General features: G+C 44.2%; 1 protein-coding gene across 1 annotated transcript in view; it reads left to right on the top strand.

Moving 5' to 3' along the window:
- Positions 1-21,162, top strand: part of LOC138257126 (vomeronasal type-2 receptor 26-like) — a 92,786-nt gene extending 71,624 nt beyond the window's left edge. The window contains exon 4 of the mRNA XM_069205887.1: positions 20,163-21,162. Within this exon, the coding sequence (XP_069061988.1) occupies positions 20,163-21,052 (890 nt within the window). The 3' untranslated portion in view covers positions 21,053-21,162. The remainder of the gene's footprint in view (positions 1-20,162) is intronic.
- Positions 21,163-23,054: the final 1,892 nt, after the last annotated feature.

Here is a 23,054-nt window from a genome sequence, read left to right as displayed (position 1 = left end):
CTTGGTACTGGTGTCCAAGTATGTGTTGTTCAGGGTGCACCAGTTTCTCAATCACCATTGTGACACTGGCACCTGTGTCCCTGTAGGCCTGGACCTCAACACCATTTATTAGGGTTAGTTGCTTGTACTTCTCCAAGTTATGGAGGCAAGCAACCAAAGTGGCTAAATCAATAGCCCCTTCAGAGACTAAAGTAGCCTCTGTGGTCTCCCTAATCAGACCAACCCCAACTAAATTACCAAAAGTGAGCCCAGCTACTCCCTTGGATTGGCTATTAGTAGGTTTGCTCCCACCACCACTGCTATTAGTAGGGACACTAGGTGTAGCAGTAGGGGTTGTAGTGGTAGGAGCTGTGGTGCCTTTCTTTGGACAACTGGGATCTGTTGTCCAATGGCCTTTTATTTTACATAAATAGCACCATGGTTTATTTTCCTTGTTCTGATTAAAGGAGGATTTGGACCCACCACCCCCACCAGAGTGTTTTTGTGGGCCTGATGAAGACTCATTTTTAGATTTGTCCCCACCCTTGTCAGAAGACTTACCATCCTTCTTTTTGTTGCCATCTTTGTCACCCCCTGTATGAACTTTTCTGTTCACTCTTGTTCTGACTCATTTGTCTGCCTTCTTTCCCAATTCTTGGGGAGAGGTCAGATCAGAGTCCACCAAGTACTGGTGCAACAAATCAGACACACAATTATTAAGAATATGCTCTCTCAGGATCAAGTTATACAGGCTGTCATAATCAGTAACTTTACTGCCATGTAACCACCCCTCCAAGGCCTTCACTGCCTGGTCAATGAAATCAACCCAGTCTTGTGAAGACTCCTTTTTGGTCTCTCTGAACTTTATCCTGTACTGTTCAGTGGTTAAGCCATAACCATCCAGGAGTGCATTCTTAAGAACTTGAAAATTATTGGCATCATTTTTTTTTACAGTAAGGAGCCTATCCCTACCTTTTCCACTAAATGATAGCCATAGGATAGCAGCCCACTGCTTTTGAGGGACATCCTGTACAGCACAGGCCCTCTCAAGTGCAGCAAACCACTTGTTAATGTCATCCCCCTCCTTATAAGGGGGAACTATCTTGTGCAGATTCCTGGAATCATGCTCTTTTGCAGGATGACTATGGGGAATACTGCTGCTGCCACCATGGGTATCTAAACCCAACTTCTGTCTTTCCTTCTCTACTTCTAAAGACTGTCTATACAAATCCAGCTGTTGCTTCTTGAGCTTCAGTCTGGTTTGTTCCACTCTCAATCTATTGAGCTCCCTTTCTAACAATCTGTCATCAGGGTTGGTGGGAGGGACATTTCTAGATACAGAGGTATGATGGGAATGAACAGAAGGAGACCTGTCCCTTACAGAGGGCACCCTAACAGCTTGGCTACCAGTAAAATGTGAGAGCACACCATCAGTATGGTGTGATTCAACCTCTGTACCAACTATGCTAGACTGTCTAGTAATGGGCAGGCTGAGAAGTTTCTTTCCTGAACCTTTTCCTGGGGGAGTCCCTGGATCAGATTGAGAACCATTAGCTACTTTTTCTACAGATTGGGCACTTATGGCCTTATCCTGTACTCTAAGCATATTAATTAATAGTTCTAAGGAAGGATTCTTCCCTACACTCAAACCTCTCTCTATGCAGAAACTCCTTGCTCCTTTCCAGCTAAGGTGATCATATGCAAGTTTGGACAGTTCAACATTTTTTCCTGTGCCAGACATTTTTTAGAGAGAGTTAAAGTGATAGAAAAAGAGAAAAAACTTTTCAGAACTTTTTGGAAAGACAGAAAAAACTTTTTAAACTTTTAAGAACTTTTTGAAAGTTTTAGAAGTACTTTTCAGCACTTAGAAAAGAGTGAAAAGAGGAAATGCAAAACTTTTTTGGCTATGTGTATATACACTGAACTTGTTTTGTATATTTTTCTCTTATGAAAAGTACAATGACAAGAGTGGTAAGTAGTCTCAAGCACTTATCCCACCACTGCACAACCAATGTAGGAGGCTGGACTGGCTTGTAGTGAGTACCAAGGGGTACTTGCACCTTGCACCAGGCCCAGTTATCCCTTATTAGTGTATAGGGTGTCTAGCAGCTTAGGCTGATAGATAATGGTAGCTTAGCAGAGCAGCTTAGGCTGAACTAGGAGACGTGTGAAGCTACTACAGTACCACTTAGTGTCATATGCACAATATCATAAGAAAACACAATACACAGTTATACTAAAAATAAAGGTACTTTATTTTTATGACAATATGCCAAAGTATCTTAGAGTGTACCCTCAGTGAGAGGATAGGAAATATACACAAGATATATATACACAATAGCAAAAATATGCAGTATAGTCTTAGAAAACAGTGCAAACAATGTATAGTTACAATAGGATGCAATGGGGAAACATAGGGATAGGGGCAACACAAACCATATACTCCAGAAGTGGAATGCGAACCACGAATGGACCCCAAACCTATGTGACCTTGTAGAGGGTCGCTGGGACTATTAGGAAATAGTGAGAGTTAGAAAAATAACCTTCCCCAAGACCCTGAAAAGTGAGTGCAAAGTGCACTAAAGTTCCCCTAAGGACAAAAGAGTCGTGTTAGAGGAATAATGCAGGAAAGACACAAACCAGCAATGCAACAACTGTGGATTTCCAATCTAGGGTACCTGTGGAACAAGGGGACCAAGTCCAAAAGTGACAAGCAAGTCGGAGATGGGTAGATGCCCAGGAAATGCCAGCTGCGGGTGCAAAGAAGCTTCGACTGGACAGAAGAAGCTGAGGTTTCTGCAGGAACAAAAAGGGCTAGAGACTTCCCCTTTGGTGGACGGATCCCGCTCGCCTTGGAGAGTCGTGCAGAAGTGTTTTCCCGCCGAAAGGACGCCAACAAGCCTTGCTACACGCAAATCGTGCGTTTGGCGTTTTTGGACGCTGCTGGAGCCCAGGAGAAACCAGGAGGTCGCAAATTGGACCTGCAGAGAGAGGGGACGTCGAGCAAGACAAAGAGCCCTCACTGAAGCAGATAGCACCCGGAGAAGTGCCAGAAACAGGCACTACGAGGATGCGTGAAATGGTGCTCGCCGAAGTTGCACAAAGGAGTCCCACGTCGCCGGAGACCAACTTAGAAAGTCGTGCAATGCAGGTTAGAGTGCCGTGGACCCAGGCTTGGCTGTGCACAAAGGATTTCCGCCGGAAGTGCACAGGGGCCGGAGTAGCTGCAAAGTCGCGGTTCCCAGCAATGCAGCCCAGCGAGGTGAGGCAAGGACTTACCTCCACCAAACTTGGGCTGAAGAGTCACTGGACTGTGGGGGTCACTTGGACAGTGTCGCTGGATTCGAGGGACCTCGCTCGTCGTGCTGAGAGGAGACCCAAGGGACCGGTAATGCAGCTTTTTGGTGCCTGCGGTTGCAGGGGGCAGATTCCGTCGACCCACGGGAGATTTCTTCGGAGCTTCTGGTGCAGAGAGGAGGCAGGCTACCCCCACAGCATGCACAAGCAGGAAAACAGTCGAGAAGGCGGCAGGATCAGCGTTACAGAGTTGCAGTAGTCGTCTTTGCTACTATGTTGCAGGTTTGCAGGCTTCCAGCGCGGTCAGCGGTCGATTCCTTATCAGAAGGTGAAGAGAGAGATGCAGAGGAACTCGGCTGAGCTCATGCATTCGTTATCTAAAATTTCCCCAGAGACAGAGACCCTAAATAGCCAGAAAATAGGGTTTGGCTACCTAGGAGAGAGGAAAGGCTACTAACACCTGAAGGAGCCTATCAGCAGGAGTCTCTGACGTCACCTGGTGGCACTGGCCACTCAGAGCAGTCCAGTGTGCCAGCAGCACCTCTGTTTCCAAGATGGCAGAGGTCTGGAGCACACTGGAGGAGCTCTGGACACCTCCCAGGGGAGGTGCAGGTCAGGGGAGTGGTCACTCCCCTTTCCTTTGTCCAGTTTCGCGCCAGAGCAGGGGCTATGGGGTCCCTGAACCGGTGTAGACTGGCTTATGCAGAATTGGGCACATCTGTGCCCAACAAAGCATTTCCAGAGGCTGGGGGAGGCTACTCCTCCCCTGCCTTCACACCATTTTCCAAAGGGAGAGGGTGTCACACCCTCTCTCAGAGGAAGTTCTTTGTTCTGCCATCCTGGGCCAGGCCTGGCTGGACCCCAGGAGGGCAGCTGCCTGTCTGAGGGGTTGGCAGCAGCAGCAGCTGCAGTGAAACCCCAGGAAGGGCAGTCTGGCAGTACCAGGGTCTGTGCTACAGACCACTGGGATCATGGAATTGTACCAACAATGCCGGGATGGCATAGAGGGGGCAATTCCATGATCATAGACATGTTACATGGCCATATTCGGAGTTACCATGGTGAAGCTACATATAGGTAGTGACCTATATGTAGTGCACGCGTGTAATGGTGTCCCCGCACTCACAAAGTTCAGTGAATTGGCTCTGAACAATGTGGGGGCACCTTGGCTAGTGCCAGGGTGCCCTCACACTAAGTAACTTTGCACCTAACCTTTACCAGGTAAAGGTTAGACATATAGGTGACTTATAAGTTACTTAAGTGCAGTGTAAAATGGCTGTGAAATAACGTGGACGTTATTTCACTCAGGCTGCAGTGGCAGGCCTGTGTAAGAATTGTCAGAGCTCCCTATGGGTGGCAAAAGAAATGCTGCAGCCCATAGGGATCTCCTGGAACCCCAGTACCCTGGGTACCTCAGTACCATATACTAGGGAATTATAAGGGTGTTCCAGTAAGCCAATGTAAATTGGAAAAAATGGTCACTAGCCTGTCAGTGACAATTTGGAAAGAAATGAGAGAGCATAACCACTGAGGTTCTGATTAGCAGAGCCTCAGTGAGACAGTTAGTCACTACACAGGTAACACATTCAGGCACACTTATGAGCACTGGGGCCCTGGGTTACCAGGGTCCCAGTGACACATACAACTAAAACAACATATATACAGTGAAAAAATGGGGGTAACATGCCAGGCAAGATGGTACTTTCCTACACTGATGTATATTAATGTTTTTCAATTTCAACATTTCACTAAGTTGACTCATGGCAGTGACAATGTGTTCCAATGAAATGGCAACTGGTGTGATCAATTTCACAATGAAATGTATGTAGGTTTCCACAGTTCTAGATAGAGTACCATGACATTGTATAGGTGCTCTTTGAAGTAGTCAGTAAGGTTGTGATCTTTACCTGGCTGATGCACAATTGTGTAGTTGTATGCTAGGAATCATACACCCCAACATTTAATTTGTGGCAGCATCTTGGATTTTGGATTTCCAAAGATAGTTAGCAATGCTTGATGATCTGTCACAAGTGTGCAAGGTTTTCTATATAGGAATACATGGAAATGTTCACAAGACCACACAACTGCTAAACTTTCGTTTTCTGGTTGTGAATAAGCTTTTTCACTCTGGGACAAACTCTTACTTGCATAGGCCACTTTATGTTTTTGAGCATTTTGCTGTCCACTGTGTAGTGCCAGGATAACACCTAACCTAACAAGGCTAGCGGGAACAACAACTTCAGTATGTAACTTTGAATCAAAATATGCCATTTCAATAAAGTTTAAATAGCTTGGTTAATTCTTTTAAAACTCTGTTTGCATTCATGTGACCAGTGAAATAGGAAATTCTTTTTCGGCAACTCCCTCAATGGAGCACTCACTGTTGCAAAGTTTTCTATATATTGTGTACAGTAACTGGCATTCCAAGAAATGAATGGAACATGTAAACATCTTGTGAGGGACTTCTAACTTACCTGGAACAGGTGTGATGCCCCATCAGAAAACATGTGGCCAAAGAACTTTAGCTATCCCTTACTGAATTCATATTTCCTAGCATTTAGTGTTAAAGTGGTATCAACAAGTATATAACACGCTTGCCATAAAGCTTTGTCATGTTCATTCTGTGTAGGTCCAAAAACCAATATGTCACCTCTATAGTTATAGTCAATCAACATGGGAACCCAAAAAAATATGAAGGGACCATGGGTATTAATCAATATACAGCACGCAAAGCCCCTTTTAAGACCAATTAATACTGATAAATACATAGAATTGTAATAAACACTATCGAAAAAAAAAAAAACTTTTTCAATAGGACTTAATAGTATTTAATTAAGCAATTTTTTAGTTAATTCCGATAAAAACAATCATAGGAGAAATATATTTTCAGATAGGCTGTTTTTCAACCAACTACCACCTCTATAGTTAAAAGCATTTCCAACAGTCCAATGTCATCTTGAAAAATCTCTACAGCTGATGACACACCAAAACGTAGGGGCTGATTTAAGACCATGTAGCGCCTCCTTGCACCACATTAGCATCATTTATTTAATATAAATTTGGCGCAACGAGGCCAAAATCTCTGCGCCAAATTGACAAAGTGGTGCAATGCAAGTATTGCACCACTTTATAACCCTTTGCGCTACATTATACCTGCACCACTCATAATGTATGCAAAGGGGGCAGTCCTCCATTAGGGGGGCCAAACAAATGGCGCAAAGAAATCTAAAAGGAGGCATGCCACTGTTTTCATTTGGCCTCAATGGGCTTTGTAGGATTATCATCAACATTTGTTATGCTAATCCTGCAAAGTTCGGAACTAGCATTAAAATGTTTGACGCTAGTTCCCCTAACTACCACTGTGGTATTGGGCATGTTAGATATGGCGCACACATGGTGGCGTTAGGGAGGGCGCTACAGGGCACAAGAAAAGTGAAGTTGCACTGGGTGCAACACCACTTTTCTTAAATCGCGGCCTAAGGGCCACAGGTTGCAAACGGCCCGATTCACAGAATGCAACGAGAAAACATTTTTTTGCGATGTACAGACCCTTTTATGCGATTTGGTAATCTATTTACTGAATCGTAAAAATGCTTTGCGAGTCGCAATTAGGAAGGGGCGTTCACTTTTTAAATGCGAGCAGCAGTGCGATGTAGGATTGTTTTGTGACCGTGAATGCGGTCACAAAACATTTGCAGTTAGCACCAATTTCAAATTGGTGCTAATCTATTCACGAAGGGGTCCCAGTGGGACCCCTTCCCCTTTGTGAATGGTAACAAAAATAGTTTTTCAGAGCAGACAATGGTCCCACGGACCACTACCTGCTCTGAAAAAAGAAAACTTTTCATTTTTGTTTTTGAAATGGATCCTGTTTTCCTTTAAGGAAAATGGACTGCATTTAAAAAACAAAACAAAAAAAAAACTGCTTTATTTAAAAGCAGTCACAGTCATGGTGGTCTGCTGTCTCCAGCAGGCCACCATCCCTGTGAGTGCAGCCATTCCCAATAGGGTCGCAAATTGCGAACTACCTCATGAATATGAATGAGGTAGGTCATTTGCGACTCCATTGGGAATCGCAAACAGTGTGAAGTACACTGTTGAACATATGTGTTAGAACGGACAGCCTTAGGGTGGTCACCCCTAACATTTTGCCTGCCTCCCTCTACTTTCTGGACACAGTTTTTGCTGGTTTTAGGACTCTAACCAGTGCTAAAGCGAATATGCTCTCTCCCTTAAAACATGGTGACATTGGTTTATACCCAATTAGCTTATTTAATCTACTTGTAAGTCCCCAGTAAAGTGCACTACATGTGCCCAGGGCCTATAGATTATATGCTACTTGTGGGCCTGCAGCATTGATTGTGCCACCCACCTAAGTAGCCCTCTAACCAGGCCTGCCATTGCAAGGCCTTTGTGTGCAGTTTCACTGGCACTTCTGCTTGGCATTTAAAAGTACTTGACAAGCCCTAAACTCCCCTTTTTCTACATATGTCACCCCTAAGGTAGGCCAAAGGTAATCCATAGGGCAGGATGCTATGCAGGTAAAAGGCAGGACATGTACCTGAGTAGTTTATAGGTCCTGGTAGTTAAAACTCCAGGCCTGCTGTGAGGCCTGCTCCTTTCATAGGCTAACAGTAGGGCTACCACCATAGACTGTTTGAGTGGTAGCTTCTGATCTGAAAGGAGTAACCAGGTCATATTTAGTATGACCAGAATGTTAATACAAAATCCTGCTGACTGGTGAAGTTGGATTTAATATTACTGTTTAAGAAATGCCACTTTTAGAAAGTGAGCATTTCTCTGCACTTAAATCCTCTGACCCAAACACCAACCTCGGAGGGACCCTCGTCTGAAAGCCCCCCAACAGCAATTCAGCAACTCCATCACCGACATCATCAGCATGCAGGCTCTCGCATCCACTGACTACATACTCCTCTGGGACTTAAACCTCAACCTTGAGAACACCAACAACAACACTGCCACCCTGCTCGACAACCTCTCCAACCTCGGCCTTAAACAGTTCGTCACAACACTGACCCACTCCTCAGGACACACACTCAACCCTATTTTCTCCACCAGCAATCACGTCTCCTTCAGCCACACCACCGAACTCAACTGGACAGATCACCGCTGCATCCATTTCTCCTTCAAGAAACCCACACACACCACCACCCACAACGGATCCCCCACCACAGTTGGAACAAGGTCACCGAAGGACCAACTTATCGTGACCCACTCCCAGAACCCACCCATCAACACCACCGACACTGATGCAGCTGCCTGCAACTTCAGGCAATGGGTCGACACCTGTGCCAATACTCTCGCCCCAATCAAGAATCCTTCCAACAGATGCACAAACAGAAAGGCCTTCTGGTTTACCGCCGACCTCCACAAATCTAAGCAATCCTGTTGAAGACTGGAAAGAAAGTGGTGCCAAGATCAGACTCTGGACAACCACACAGCCTTCAAAAACGCCATCCGCAGACACCACCAACTCATCCGAGCCACCAAAAGACCCGTCTTCAAAGACCGAATCAACAACAGCGCACATAGCCACAAGAAGCTCTTCAACGTCGTGAAGGAACTCTCAGCCCCAGCTCCAATGTCAACAACATCCCGCCATCCCAAGACCTCTGCGACTCCCTAGCCTCCTACTTCCACCACAAGATTGCAGACATCAACAACAGCTTCAACACTCAGACTCCCCTGGCAACCACCAACACCACAGATTCACCCCCAACCAACCTCCTGCTCTCCTGGACCCCCGCCAACAACAACGACACCATCGAAATCATGAACACCATCCACTCTGGTTCTCCATCTGACCCCTGCCCTCACCACATCCTCAAAAAAGCAAGCTCTGTCATCACACCCCAACTACAGAAGATCATCAACAGCCCCTTCGAGTCTGCCACATTCCCGGAGAGCTGGAAACACGTCAAGATCAACACCCTCCTCAAAAAACCCAAGGCGGACCCAAAGGACCTCAAGAACTTCCGGCCTATCTCCCTGCTCCCCTTCCTGGCAAAAGTCATTGAGAAGGCTGTCAACAGACAACTAACCTGCTTCCTCGAGGAGAACTGTACCCTGGACCCTTACCAATCCGGATTCCTCAGCAACCACAGTACCGAAACCGCCCTCAGCGCCACCACCGACGACATCAGAACCATACTGGACAACGGCAAAACCGCGGACCTCATCTTCCTGGACCTCTCGGCCGTGTTCGACACCGTCTGCCACCACACCCTATGCTCACACCTCAGCAATGCAGGAATCCGCAACAGAGCCCTGGACTGGGTCACCTCCTTTCTCACCAGCAGAACCCAGAGAGTCTGCCTCCCCATTCTGCTCTGAGTCCACCGAAAACATCTGCGGCGTACCCCAGGATTCGGCCCTCAGCCCGACCCTCTTCAACGTTTACATGGCCCCGCTCGCTAACATTGCCCGATCCCACAACCTCAACATCATCTTATACACCGACGACACCCAGCTGATCCTCTCCCTCACCAAGGACTCCGCCAAGACCAACCTCCACGAAGGAATGAAGGCCATCGCCGAATGGATGAAGAGCAGCTTCCTAAAACTCACTTCCAACAAGACGGAAGTCCTCATCTTCGGCTCCACCCCCTCCGCATGGGATGACTCCTGGTGGCCTCCCACTCTGGGAGCCGCTCCGACTCTCACCGACCATGCACACAACCTAGGTTCATCTTGGACTCCTCATTATCCATGACATAGCAAGTGAATGTCATCTCCTCCTCCTGCTTCAACACCCTCTGCATGCTCTGAAAGATCAACAAATGGATACCCACCGAAACCAGAAGAACAGACACCCAAGCCCTCGTAAGCAGCAAACTGGACTACGGCAATGCCCTGTACGCAGGAACCACTGACAAATTCCAGAAGAGGCTGCAATGCATCCAGAACGCCTCCTCATGCCTCATCCTGGACATCGCCTGCCACTGCCACATCACAGACCACCTGAGAAACCTGCGCTGGCTCCCAGTCAACAAGATAATCACCTTCAAACTCCTCACCCATGATCTTAAAGCACTGCACAACACCGGACCAGAATTTCTAAACAAACGGCACCGGACCAGAATACCTAAACAGACGGCTCTCCTTCTACACCCTGACCCGTCATCTCCATTCCACCGACCTTGCCCTCGCAATTGTCCCACGAGTCTGCCGAACTACAACCGGCGGTAGATCATTCTCTCATCTCACTGCCAAAACGTGAAACATTCTTCCCACCCACCTGAGCCAGACCAAAGACCTGCTTGTCTTCAGGAAACTTTACAAGACCTGGCTGTTAAAGCAGTAGCAGCACCTCCCCCCCCTTCTCCCTCCCCTCCTCAGCACCTTGAGACCCTCATGGGCAAGTAGTGTACTTTACAAATTCCTGATTGATTGATTGATTGATTGTGCCTTACAATCCACGTCTGGATGGTTAGTTGACAGCTCCCTTGTGCATTCCACTCAGAAAAACCTCAAACACAGGATGCTCAGTCACACTTGCACGCATCTGCATATTGAATGGATCTTCCTGGGCTGGGAGGGTGGAGGGCCTGACACTTATATGTCAAAGGACAGTAGCCTGCCCTTCACAAAGGACTGCCATACCCACAACTGGGACCCTGGCAGACAGGATGGAACTGAAAGGGGACCTTGTGCACTTCTAAGCCATTCTTTGAAGTCGCCCCCACTTCAAAGGCACATTTGGGTATTTAAGCAGGGTCTCTACCAACTCAGACACTTCTGGACAAGATACCACTGAAGAAGAAACCCTGAACCAGAACCTGCAACCTGCCAAGAGGAACTGCCTGGCTGCCAAAAGGACTCACCTGACTGCTTTTCTGCAAATGACTGCTGCCCTGCCTCTGCTGAGAAGTGCTCTCCAAGGGGTTGGATAGAGCTTGACTCTTGTTCCCTGAAGTCTCAGGACCAAAAAGACTTCATTCCTGCAAAAGAACTCCTTTTGTGGCAAAAATTGACGCACAGCCTGCAAGAAGCGACGCACAGCCTGCACCACGCTGAAAAATTCACTGCACGCTGAACCGGAACAATGCAGCCCGACTTTGCCAGGAGAAGATTGACGCAGCGGCAGTGTTGCGACCGAAAATTAGATGTACGGCCCTCTGGATCGACACAAAGCCGAGCCAGAACGATGCAGCCTGACTTCCTGAGAGGAATCGACGCAATGCCTGCCGTGCTGCAAAAATTTCCACACATTGCCCACGGGATCGACGCAGCCCCTGTGACTTCGTCCTGCAAGTGCTGGATTTGAATGCAACGTCCCCGGGTGGTCCGAAAACCCTGCAACCTGAAAAGGATCCAACTCTGCATGCTGGAAATCAACGCAAAGTCTTCCCTGCATGAAAAATAAACGATGCATCATCTGTGTACGGCCCGAGAAATCGAAGCACCCCTCCCCGTTTTCCACGCATCCCCTCCTCTGCGGTCCCTTGCGGAGAATTTGAATGCAAACCAGGTACTTTGTGCTTGTAAGAGACACTTGTTGCTTTTTAAGAGACCAAAGACACTTTATATCATTTTTACAGTGATATTTCAACGTATACTTATTCCATCTTGATTGTTTTGACCTGCATCTTATCAGATAAATATTATATATTTTTCTAAACACTGTGGTGTTTTTTTGCTTGTTATACTGTGTATGACTTATTCCACAAATACTTTACACATTGCCTTCTAAGTTAAGCCTGAATGCTCAGTGCCAAGTTACCAGAGGGTGGGCACAGGATAATTTGCATTGTGTGTGACTTACCCTGACTAGAGTGAGGGTCCTTGCTTGGACAGGGGGTAACCTAACTACCAACCAAAGACCCCATTTCTAACAATATAGTTTTGGGGCTCGCAATTTGCGACTCACATATTAGTCGCAAAACTCGGGGTCGTACATCTGGCCCTTAGTCTATTGTATTGAAACAGAGCAATGTGTTCAGAAAAGGTTGTAATGTACCTACAATTTTCTTTGAGTTTCAAATGATTATATACTTTAAGTCAAGGCGAGAGAAGATATTTGCACCTTTCAATTGGGTTATCATATCAGCAATCTATGGACCAGGATGTAGTTCTTTTTCAATTGCCTTGTTCCTTTGACGTATATCCACGGAGATGCGTACAGCTCCCTCACTGTCCTTTTTAAGCACCTCCACTATGGGAGAAACGTATGACGTCGGGCAAGTAGAACACTCAATAGTATCATGCTTCTATAATCGTTTGGGTTCTATTTAACAGCATCTTGTAAATTAAATGCAATTCTTCTGTGTCTCTGAGCAACAGGTCCAACATCTTCATTGATATGCATTTGTTCACAGTCTTAAGGTTTCCTAACTCATGAAATAATGAAGGGAACTGACTTACCATTTTGTGATGAGCACTCATAATGTAATTCACCAATATCAGACACATGCCAGTAGCCATGCCAAAACTGAGTAGACAGGCATTTGATACTGTACCATCAAGTATGTGAATGAGCATGTTAGTGTTTTTTGTGTTTCACAGTCGCTATGAAAGAATCTTTACATTTTAGAGGCATTGATGCAGCCCATGTGTACACTTTTGTTTTCAGTGGTGTCGTATGGTAATAGCGATAGTTCATTATATTTCTCCTCACGCATAATATTTGGTGATTCACCAATGTTAACGATAATAGGTAATGCACAACTATTTATTTTCAGTCTAATCTTTGGACAATGTTTGAATGACTTGGGTGCTTTCTCATGTCGACTCTTCTTTTATTGGTATTTCTCTTCACATGCAGCTAGACCAACATGTGCATGTTTCTAAGAGGTAAACATTGACATTGCACAATCATGTTCTTCACTTCCACTTGATAGTGACAAACATTTGACGATGATTTAGATACAGATCAACTTAGTTTGGTGTTGATTTGTCTCAACTGGTGTGGTCGCTTGGCTTTGTGGGTGCACGCTGAATGTCGATTCTAGAATGTTTGGTCGGCCATTTTGTCTTGTCAATGTGACACACTTACTTTTTCCTTCGCCTTGCAAACTGTCACAAAATGGTTCTATTAACCACAACTTTTGCATATCTGTCCGATGGTGGGAAATTTACTTTTGTGTGGAAACAGCAATCTACATCTGAAACAATTTCTTTTTCCATGGAGACATCACCTTGTGTCCTTCAGCTTTGAGTTTTTGCTTACTTTTCATGTTCTTGACTGAATCACTTTGTGTACCTCAGGCCTCCATGACAGCATCTTGTTGATCACCATGCTCTCCAGCTCTGGCAGCCTTGAGAACTCACTTCAGGCTAAGAGTTTCCCTCAGCATTTGCTGTCTCAATGAATGTGACAGGTATCCATCAATAACTCTGAAACATATTGCTTCTTCATCATTAAATTCATTGAAACTGCAGTGTTTTATAAGTGTATCTAGTTTCTCAACAAATGTATCTATGGTTTCACCAACCCTTTGCTGTTCTTGACTGACCTCTTGCAATCTACATTCTGCACTGGATTGAATCTGAGATTCAAGGCTTCTTTGATTTGACAGTACATACCTGTTTCAGCTTTGGGCATTTTCTTTGTGATTCCTTTTATACCATCACCATCAAGATCTATGAGGTACTTGATAATCTTTTTGTTATCTGTTTCTTCTAGTGCATCAATTAAATCATCAAATGTCTCTATCCAAGCAGTCCACCTATTGCCAATATTTTTCTTTTTGGTGGTATCGAAAGGTGTGATAGTTTCAGTAAGGCGACAGCATTGTAACTGTTCACAGGATTGGCTGACTCTGCAACTAGCGATCTGAAGGGCTGCACTTGTTGGTCTTGGTGAATTGGTTCATGCATACAATCTCTGAGGCCCCATGATGTGCTGGCCTCTGGATTGCCTTTGACAGTCTGTGGAACTGTAGCCTCTTTCTCGGTCTTCATTGGATCTCTTCACTTTCTGGAGACTTCTGTAGTTGTGCTAAATTGCCATCTAGCAGCTTTGGAAATGTGCTGCTTCAAGTGTGCAGCAGCTCCATAAGCACAACCCCTGTGCTTTTTCTTGGGCCGCCTTGCTCGCCCCTGAGTTCGTAAAGCTCTTCTTTTCGAGGCTTAGGTAAATATAACTACAATTGGCTTCATTATCAATTGTTCTGTCAGCTAGCACTCTTTTCTGTATCAGTTTGTGACTGCCTTCAGTGTTATTACTCCATGAGCTTGTAGCTTTATATTGTGCTGTAGCACAGTACCTTTCTGTGTTACCTTGCTTGTAGTTTCTTGGCCACTGATGCCTAGACTTCTCAACCATCAGTTTGGTACTTCGATGAAGCCACATGTGGCATGCACGAGCAGCCTGCTTTGGCCACAGCAAACTCTCCAGGAGAGCACTGTTGATCTTCATGTTAGGTATCCCTTGTCTTGTGGTCAGTTGTAGCGTCCTCCCCAGCCTGGGTACCTGCTTATTAATACCCATACACAGAGCTGTGTATTACATGTCTTTATTCTTCAGTGTGAAACAGCAAGCTCAACATTCTAAACATGCTTTCACGACACCACGTTCTAACACTTTCACCATTGTGCTAAGGAGTCCTTCAGGATCTAAAAAGGCTCAATCATACATACTTGCATGGCATGAAATTTCCTTCTGGCAACTGCATGTCAAAGCAAGTTGAAGCATCAGGGGTGTGTGTGTGTTTGTGTGTGTTTGTGAGTGTGTGTGTGTGTGTATGAATCACCCGGAGAAGACTAGATGGTGCAGCAAGCCTTGAGGCGAAAAGTGAACGATTGACCGCAGCAGCCTTCACATACTGAAGAAGTGCACATTTTATGCAGGTTATGGTTATGGGTGTGGTCCCTTCTTTTAAATATCTTTGGAACCCTCATGCAATATAAGTGTTCCTGTGAGTAAGGTCCAGATAAGTTCTCAATAAATTAATCCATGCTCATTCCTTCGTTGCTTGGCTGTGAGCAGACAGGCTTAACTTAGAATACTGACATGTAAAGCATTTAAAAACACTCATATGGTAAAAAGGTAAGACAAAACTCACAATAAAACACCAATGTTTAACAATAGGGAATATTTGTATGATTGAAATGACACCAAAACTACGAAATTCCAATGTAGGGAACTGGAGATATGAATTTCTAAAGATTAAAAATAAAACTAGCGCTCAGAAGCAAATAGAACTCAAAAGGTTAAAAAAGGTTGCACCGTACAGGGACAAAGTTCAGAGTTCAGGCCACGCATGATGTAACACTTTTACACTTACTTCCAGAAGTATTCCTTAATGTAGGAAAGTGGTCCAGAGCACCAGTCAGTCAAGGGTTCAGAAGCTCTGGTTTGCCTTTTGGGATCTGGGACTGCAATTACCACAATGGACCTGGTCAATCCAAGTAAAATCCAGGTGAAGCTTGTTAGCTGAAGTTGTCCTTGTTGTTGATGTTGCAGGTAGCCCTTCTGAAATGTTTCTACCCATTTGTGATCAGGGAGATCACTCCTTATTCCTTAAGACAGGCAAAGTCATTTTGTTGTGAAGCCTTGTGAGTGCAGCAGGTTTAGTAATTTTGAGAGCAATCCATTTTTGTGCTGTCCAAGGGTCCAGCAGGACAGTCCTTCTACAGATGTTTCATTTGGGTTTTTGACGATCTATAACAACATTCAAGGGTTCAGAAGCTCTGATTTTCATCTTGGAGTTTTGGACTATAATTCCTAATATGCACCTGGTCAAATCTTTTAAAGTCCAGGTGAAGCTGGTCAGCTGGACTTGTCTTGATAGAGTTGAAGCTGGTGATATATTGAAGTTCTTTTATACCTATTGGTCTCAGGGAGTCCACTCCTTAATCCTTTTGAAGCCAGGCAAAGTCCTCTTTTATGAATCTTAAATTGTGTAGCAGGTGCAGTCCTCATGAACGCAGACTCCTTGAGGTGCAGACTAGGGGTTCAGCAGGGCAGTCCTTCTTCTCTTGGTATTTCCAGGAAAGGATCTGAGTTGCGGGAAGCTCTCACATATTTTTCCAGGTTTCTGGGCTGGCAGGCAGGGGCACCACTGATTGAGTTGTCACACTGTGCGATGACCACTTCCTTAGAAGTGTGGCACTTTTTTTGTTCCAGAAAGCACTGTTTCACACAAATTCAAAATGGAGAAAATCTCTCCTGGAGGTTCAGGTTGGGCTAGGCTTACCCACACGAATGTCTAACTTTCGCTTTACTCCCCTTCCAGACCCTCTCCTAATTGAATTACAGGGGCTCCCACCTGCCTGGGGGTGCAAGACATCAAGGAAGGATTTGGTTTCTGTCCTAACTGTCGTTCTCCCTTTGAAGACCAGTTTGGCTACCCTTCCTGTCCTTGCATCTGCAGGCAGTAAGTCTCTTCCTACCAGATGTTGTCTCAGCCAAGGCAAATTCACACCTCAACAAAACAGCGCAGCCTATCCAGGACTGACCAATCAGATGAGGCTGCTACAGGGCTGATTTTAGGTAATTTTAGGAAAGTGTTCTCAAACTATTTCCATGTAATAGTTTAATGAAACCAACCTTGGTAAGTTTTGTAGTTCTTTTAACTATTATTCTGACACTTTGAATCACTTCCCTAGTTTATTCTATTCAAAAGAAAAGATAGACTTTGATAAAGTTTAATAATGCGTTCCCATGTTAGACTATGGAGCTAGCAGTGCTACAATGGTAAAAAATGAAATTGGCAATTTTTCCCTCAAAAGGGCAAATAAAACATCTCTTATAATGTCCCTGCTTATAATCACAATGCACCCTACACTTGGGGCACTTAGGTAGACCTTAGGGTTGACATATGTAACTTTGGAAGTAGTTTAAATTCCAAAGTTGAATTTGGACACATTTTTATTTGGGCTGGCTTTTTAAATGACAGGAGGCACCACAGCAGTGCATATATAAGTTAATTCAATATACTGGGCCTCTAAATCCACATACCTCTATACAGAAAGATCCGGGATACAGGTGTCCTTATCTGTCATTAGACACTAGCTTTTTTATTGATGATGAACTGTAAGGGAAATGAGCGGAGCTGAGGACTATAGATTTGCCAAAACTGGCATATTGTGTAAGTTACTGGAACTAAAAGGGTCTTGTCCACAAAGAAGGGCTTTAAAAACTCTACTTCATTGTGATACTCTTAGATTTTCAGGAGTCCATTTCAGTGTGAAATTTACCCATCTTCAACAGACACAAAGTGGAAAAGCTGTATGAATAAATAAGGTAAGAATGTGCATGTTACTTTGCACTTTTAACATTGAACATTTTACATTTCATTTATTTTTTACCCCCAAGGAATTTATGTTTTTCCTCATTCACTTGAAAATGGGAAGGTTCCTGTAGGAACATTTTGACATGGTAATCCCCACTTTTTCCTCACTGATACTGATGTTGTTGATTGGTAGTGTACTGGGTCCCTGATTACCAGGCCCCAGTGCCAGTGCTCGTTCCCTAAAAACAAGGCAAATCTCAATTGTAACTAATTGGCAAGGACATTAGCTCCCCTGTACGTCCCTAGTAAACACTTCATGTTCTATCTGTGAGTCACCCCTATAGCAAGCCTTAGAGTCCCAAGGCAGTGTGAATCATAGCACATGTGAGGGCATAATTGCATGAGCAGATACACTCCTGCAATGCCTTGTTTCATTGATACGCATTGCAAGTGTTCAGGAAGCCATGTTGAGACCATGTACTGGGCACTTGTCATTATGAGATACCCAGCTACATGATGGGTTCACTGAAGATTCTGGTGCTTGTTGTGAAACATCTCGGCTTAATAAATCCATACTGATGCCAGTATCAGGTTTATTCTGAGATGCATCCAGAGGAAACCTTAGAGGTACCCCTGAAAACAAACCAGTCCTGTAGTGTGCTGGGTGACTGGTATAATCCAGCCTGCCACCATAGGCAGGTTTCTGATCTCCAGCATGGGACTGCCCACACTTTTAGAGGCCAGAAACAATGCCTGCTCGGCAGAAGGTGTTATCACCTCTTCAAGCATGGTGGCTAGAAATATAGCATTTCTGTGCCAGAGGCTTCAACTGAAGACATGGCTTTTTTAAACCACCTCACCGGTATACGCTACACTCCCTCCCCAAGCACCTTGAGACCTTACTTGGTGAGTAGCTGCACTTTACAAGCAATGATTGATTGATTGACACTTAAGGTTGACCACCTGAAGTGGACAGTCAAGGAAGGGTTTCATCATCTTTTTTTTGGTGAAACTGGGAAGCCTGGATCAGGTTTATGCCCAGGACCCATAGGGGGTGTAGTCATTCCATGGAGCAAGTAGCCTAATTGCTACTACCATTCACTCCCCTAAATGCCCTCATATTTGGTATTTAGGGTCCCCCTGACACCAGCGAATCAAATTAATCAATCTGGAAACAAAAGAAGGACAAAGAAGTGTGGTCACCATGAAAACTGAAGATCTGCACTGGACTTGGCGCCAAACCATGCCTTGCTGCTGGAACCTCGACACTTGGACCGACCCAACTTGTCTAAAAGCTGTGCATCTTCCCAAATCCTTGGAGAACCGGCCACCTCTTCACCAGCCAGCTAGCATCTCCCTTGGGGAGCAGGAGCCCTCACCCTGCATCTGCAGGCACCAACCGCTTCTGTCCGGGACACTATTTTGCTGGCCATTGGGCCCACCGAGGGAGTATCACATCAGGAGTAGCATTTGAGGCTACCAACCTGAACATTACCTGAACATTACCTGAACAGCACCTCTGCACCTGGACATGCAAGGGAAGTAAAACCCACACTGATGGTGGTTCTTTGGACCCTGGCCTCTTAGCACCCTAAGTTACAAAGGGCCTACCCAAACTTGACGTATTAGTACCGTTATGCAGTAACTGTTTTTGCTTCCATATGAAACTATTACCGCATATGAGGTGTATGTCTCAAAACTGTCATTGATGTATTTTTCTGTGTTTCGTTGCAAACAATAATACCAAAAGGTACTTACCTGCTTTTGATGCTCTTCGTGTCTAAAATAATATAAGAAAGTGTGTTATTTGTATAAATTGGTCTCGGATTTCTTTCTTGAGTGCGTGTATAATTTCTAGACTCTGTGAGTACAACAAATGCTTAACACTCCCCTCTGCTAAGCCTAACCTGCTCGACTACACTACCACAAGTAGAGCACTTGGGATTATTGGAGAAAGCCCTGCAAAACCAAATATGGGTGGTCTGGACTTTTTGCACATTGTGCCCTTGTACCGGACAGCTGCATAAGCCAGCTACAGGTCTCTTCCCATTCCTGCTCTGAATTGGCTGTTAATCCAGTCTTTAGCAATAATATTTTCCATGCTTATAAAGATCCTGAAAGCTATTTGCACTCACATCATTTTGAAGGGCCACACTCCCAGAGTCTGTGCTCTGGCTGCCTTGTATATCAGTTTATGAATGGCAAATATAAAACCATATTGTCAAATGTGTAGGTGCACACAACGAATGTAGATCTTATCATTAGGATGTAGACTTATTAATCACTAACAGTATTTTTGAACAATTAAGTGAGGAAAAACCTGTTGTGAGCCTGATCCTAAAAAGTAAATGTTTCTGTAAACGTTTTATGCAAACTCAAATGGCACTTGTGCCCAAGGATGTGCAGCTTCTGCTTAATGCATGTTATTTTTTCCACGCACCCTCAGTCACACCTTATTTTTTTATTGATTCCATTAACATTGGCAAAAGTATCTTTAGCTTATGTGAATATCATGTGCACACTCAAAGAATTTTCCACGCCTGGGAGTTCCTGGAGATATTACAATTATTTACCTTTATATATCACTTTGTCCTTTAATAAGAAACTATTGTTATAGAGCAGGCATTGACAATGTTATGATTCTATTACCATTTCAATCATAAATGAGACAAATGTTTTTTCTTTTAGACATGGAAAACTGCCTGAAATGCTCAGATGACCAGCGGCCCAATAAGAGGAAGGACGGCTGCATCGAAAAGGAAGTGGTTTATCTTTCCTATAATGATAGCCTTGGTGCCAGTTTAGTCTCCATATCTACTTGTTGTTCCATAATCACAGCTGGAGTGTTGGGAATCTTTCGAAGATACCGGGACACACCAATAGTCAAAGCTAATAACCGAGATCTCAGCTACACCCTCCTTGTATCTCTAATGTTAGCCTTTCTCTGCTCCCTCTTATTCATTGGACGCCCTACGCCATTGACCTGTTTGACCCAACAAGGTGCATTTGGGATTATTTTCACTGTTGCGGTCTCTTGTGTATTGGCAAAAACCATCACTGTTGTCATTGCCTTCAATGCCACAAAGCCAGGGAGCAGGTTAGGCAGGTGGCTGGGACCTCGGGTATCTGCCTCTGTGGTCATCTTGTGCGCAATGGGTGAAGTAGTAATTTGTGCCACTTGGCTGCTCACCTCTCCACCTCATCCAGACACAGACACACAGTCTGAAACTGGCAAGGTGATCCTGCTGTGTGCCCAGGGTTCTACCGCTGCCTTCTACAGTATGATTGGTTACATGGGCCTGTTGGCCTTTATAAGCTTCACTGTGGCCTTCCTAGCCAGGAACCTGCCTGATAGATTCAACGAGGCCAAACTCATCACATTCAGCATGCTAGTGTTCTGCGCTGTCTGGGTGTTCTTCATCCCAGCCTACCTCAGCACCAGAGGCAGGAATATGGTGGCCGTGGAGATCTTTGCTATGTTGGCTTCTGGTGCTGGTTTGCTTGGCTGTATATTCATTCCCAAGTGCTACATCATTCTGCTCAGGCCCAATTTAAAAACAAGAATCTCTAGTGGATAGGAGCAATGTATAGCCAGAAACATAGTCTCAAAGAAGTGTTCTTAGCTCTTTAAAATACTATGTACAACAATGTATGAGTTTATATGCAGAATGAATGTTACAAGCCCCATAAGTTAAACAATTAATATGCTTTGAAAGAGTCCTGCACTACCAAAATTAATTTCAAATTCTTTAATGTACTTTCAAACTATTTTGTTAGGTCACTATCAAAATGTTTGTGATTATCACTGTCAATACATTTAGGACCTGGCTTAATCTAAAACTCAATATTATGATCCTGCAGTGCATATGGCTTGTAGTTTACAGTGGAGGTTGAGATGTGGTAACTCCACCACCACTAGTAGCAAATCACACACTGATCACACAAAAATAAGCTAGTGTACATGTTGCCTGATTATGGAATGTCCAGCCAGTGAGGGAAGATGATGGTGTGGTGGCTCTGAGACCCTCCAGTTTATTCTGGCAGTATCCCTGTTTTTCCATTCCTGAATGTTAGGATGATCCCAAGATTACCCTCATCTACTATATATATGTGGCATGCCAAGAGGAAATCCCAAGAAACCGTGAGAAATTGCATGTTGCTTCTGAGATATTGTGAGTTTAATTAGATATTTTAGCTTTATAGGTGATGTGTTCAAATACTTTTTGTATTTGCTGGTTCTTTTCATTGACATTCTCCATTTTCCTTCACTGTACTTCAAGAATTGTGACTTCTGTTTCCTGAATTGTTGCATCCGATCTGACCATCCCTGTGGGGGACTTAGAGGTGTTGTGAGGCTGAGAGGACACCTGCTGTAAAGGCTTCATAAGTTGAACTGTTTCACAGACATCAGATGGTCCAAGTGTAGAGTAGCACAGTTCTGACTGGAAGGAGTCCAGGTTGAAGTTATTTTGGGGTCTAATGAAAAAAGAAATTGATAAAAAACCAAGGCACCTAACTTCAGGGACGTTTCTTTAGAGGAACATGACAGATCTGGTAGATTCCACCCCTGTACAGAAATTTATATTCATACTATGTAACACTTACATTTTTTGTTTCTGTAAAACCAATACAAAGATATAAACCATCACACCAGGACGATGACTCACACATAAGGGCATATTTAAGTGCCCCTAGCTCCATTCTAACGCCACATTAGCGTAATAGTTTTATGCTAATGTGGCGTTAGAAGGCCAAAAACGCCATGCCATATTTGCAAAGTGGTGCAATGAATCATTGCGCCACTTCGTAACCTTTTATGCTACATTATCCCTGCTCCAGCCATAATGTATGTAAAGGGGGCATTCCCCGGTTAGGGGGTGGAAAAAATGGCGCAAGGACATTTAATAGATGGGGAACATCCTGAACAACGAGGTGTAAACCACTACTTGCCTGAACCACTACTGCTAAACAACTAAAAGTCTCTACAATTAAATAATAAACAACTATTGTCTAAACAATGATTTTGCCTGAATAACGATTGCCTGAACACCGAATTTTAAGGTAAGTTTTTCGTTTTTTTTATGGTTTATTAGTTGTTTAGAATATATATAGAATATAAATATAAATATATATATATATATATATATATATAAAATTCAATTCTAAACAACATATATATATATATGTATATATATATAGGTTGTTTAGAATTTTACACTAATGTTAAGAAGGCCTTTTTCATGTGCCATATTTACAAAGTGGTGCAAAGCATACATTGCACCACTTTGTAACCCCTTGCACCACTTTATGTCTGTGCGAGGCATAATGTATGCAAGAGGGCGTTCCCACACAGGGAGGGCCTAAAAAAATGGTGCAGTGAAATCTACAAGATCTCAATGCAACATTTTTTCCGTCATTTTTAACTTCTGCTTGTGGCAAGCGTTAAAGTGATGGGCCCATAGTAATCTTTGCTTTGATGCACTAGCGCCATAATTTATGGTGCTAATAGAGGAAAGCACCACAATAGCATCATGAATTATGATGCTATTGAGGAAACAACTGTCATGGTGTGCCATATTG

Source organism: Pleurodeles waltl, chromosome 1_2 (genome assembly GCF_031143425.1).
Source record: "Pleurodeles waltl isolate 20211129_DDA chromosome 1_2, aPleWal1.hap1.20221129, whole genome shotgun sequence".
NCBI lineage: Eukaryota > Metazoa > Chordata > Amphibia > Caudata > Salamandridae > Pleurodeles > Pleurodeles waltl.
Note: the sequence above shows the minus strand (reverse complement) of the source record. Positions and strands in the feature narration are given on the sequence as shown.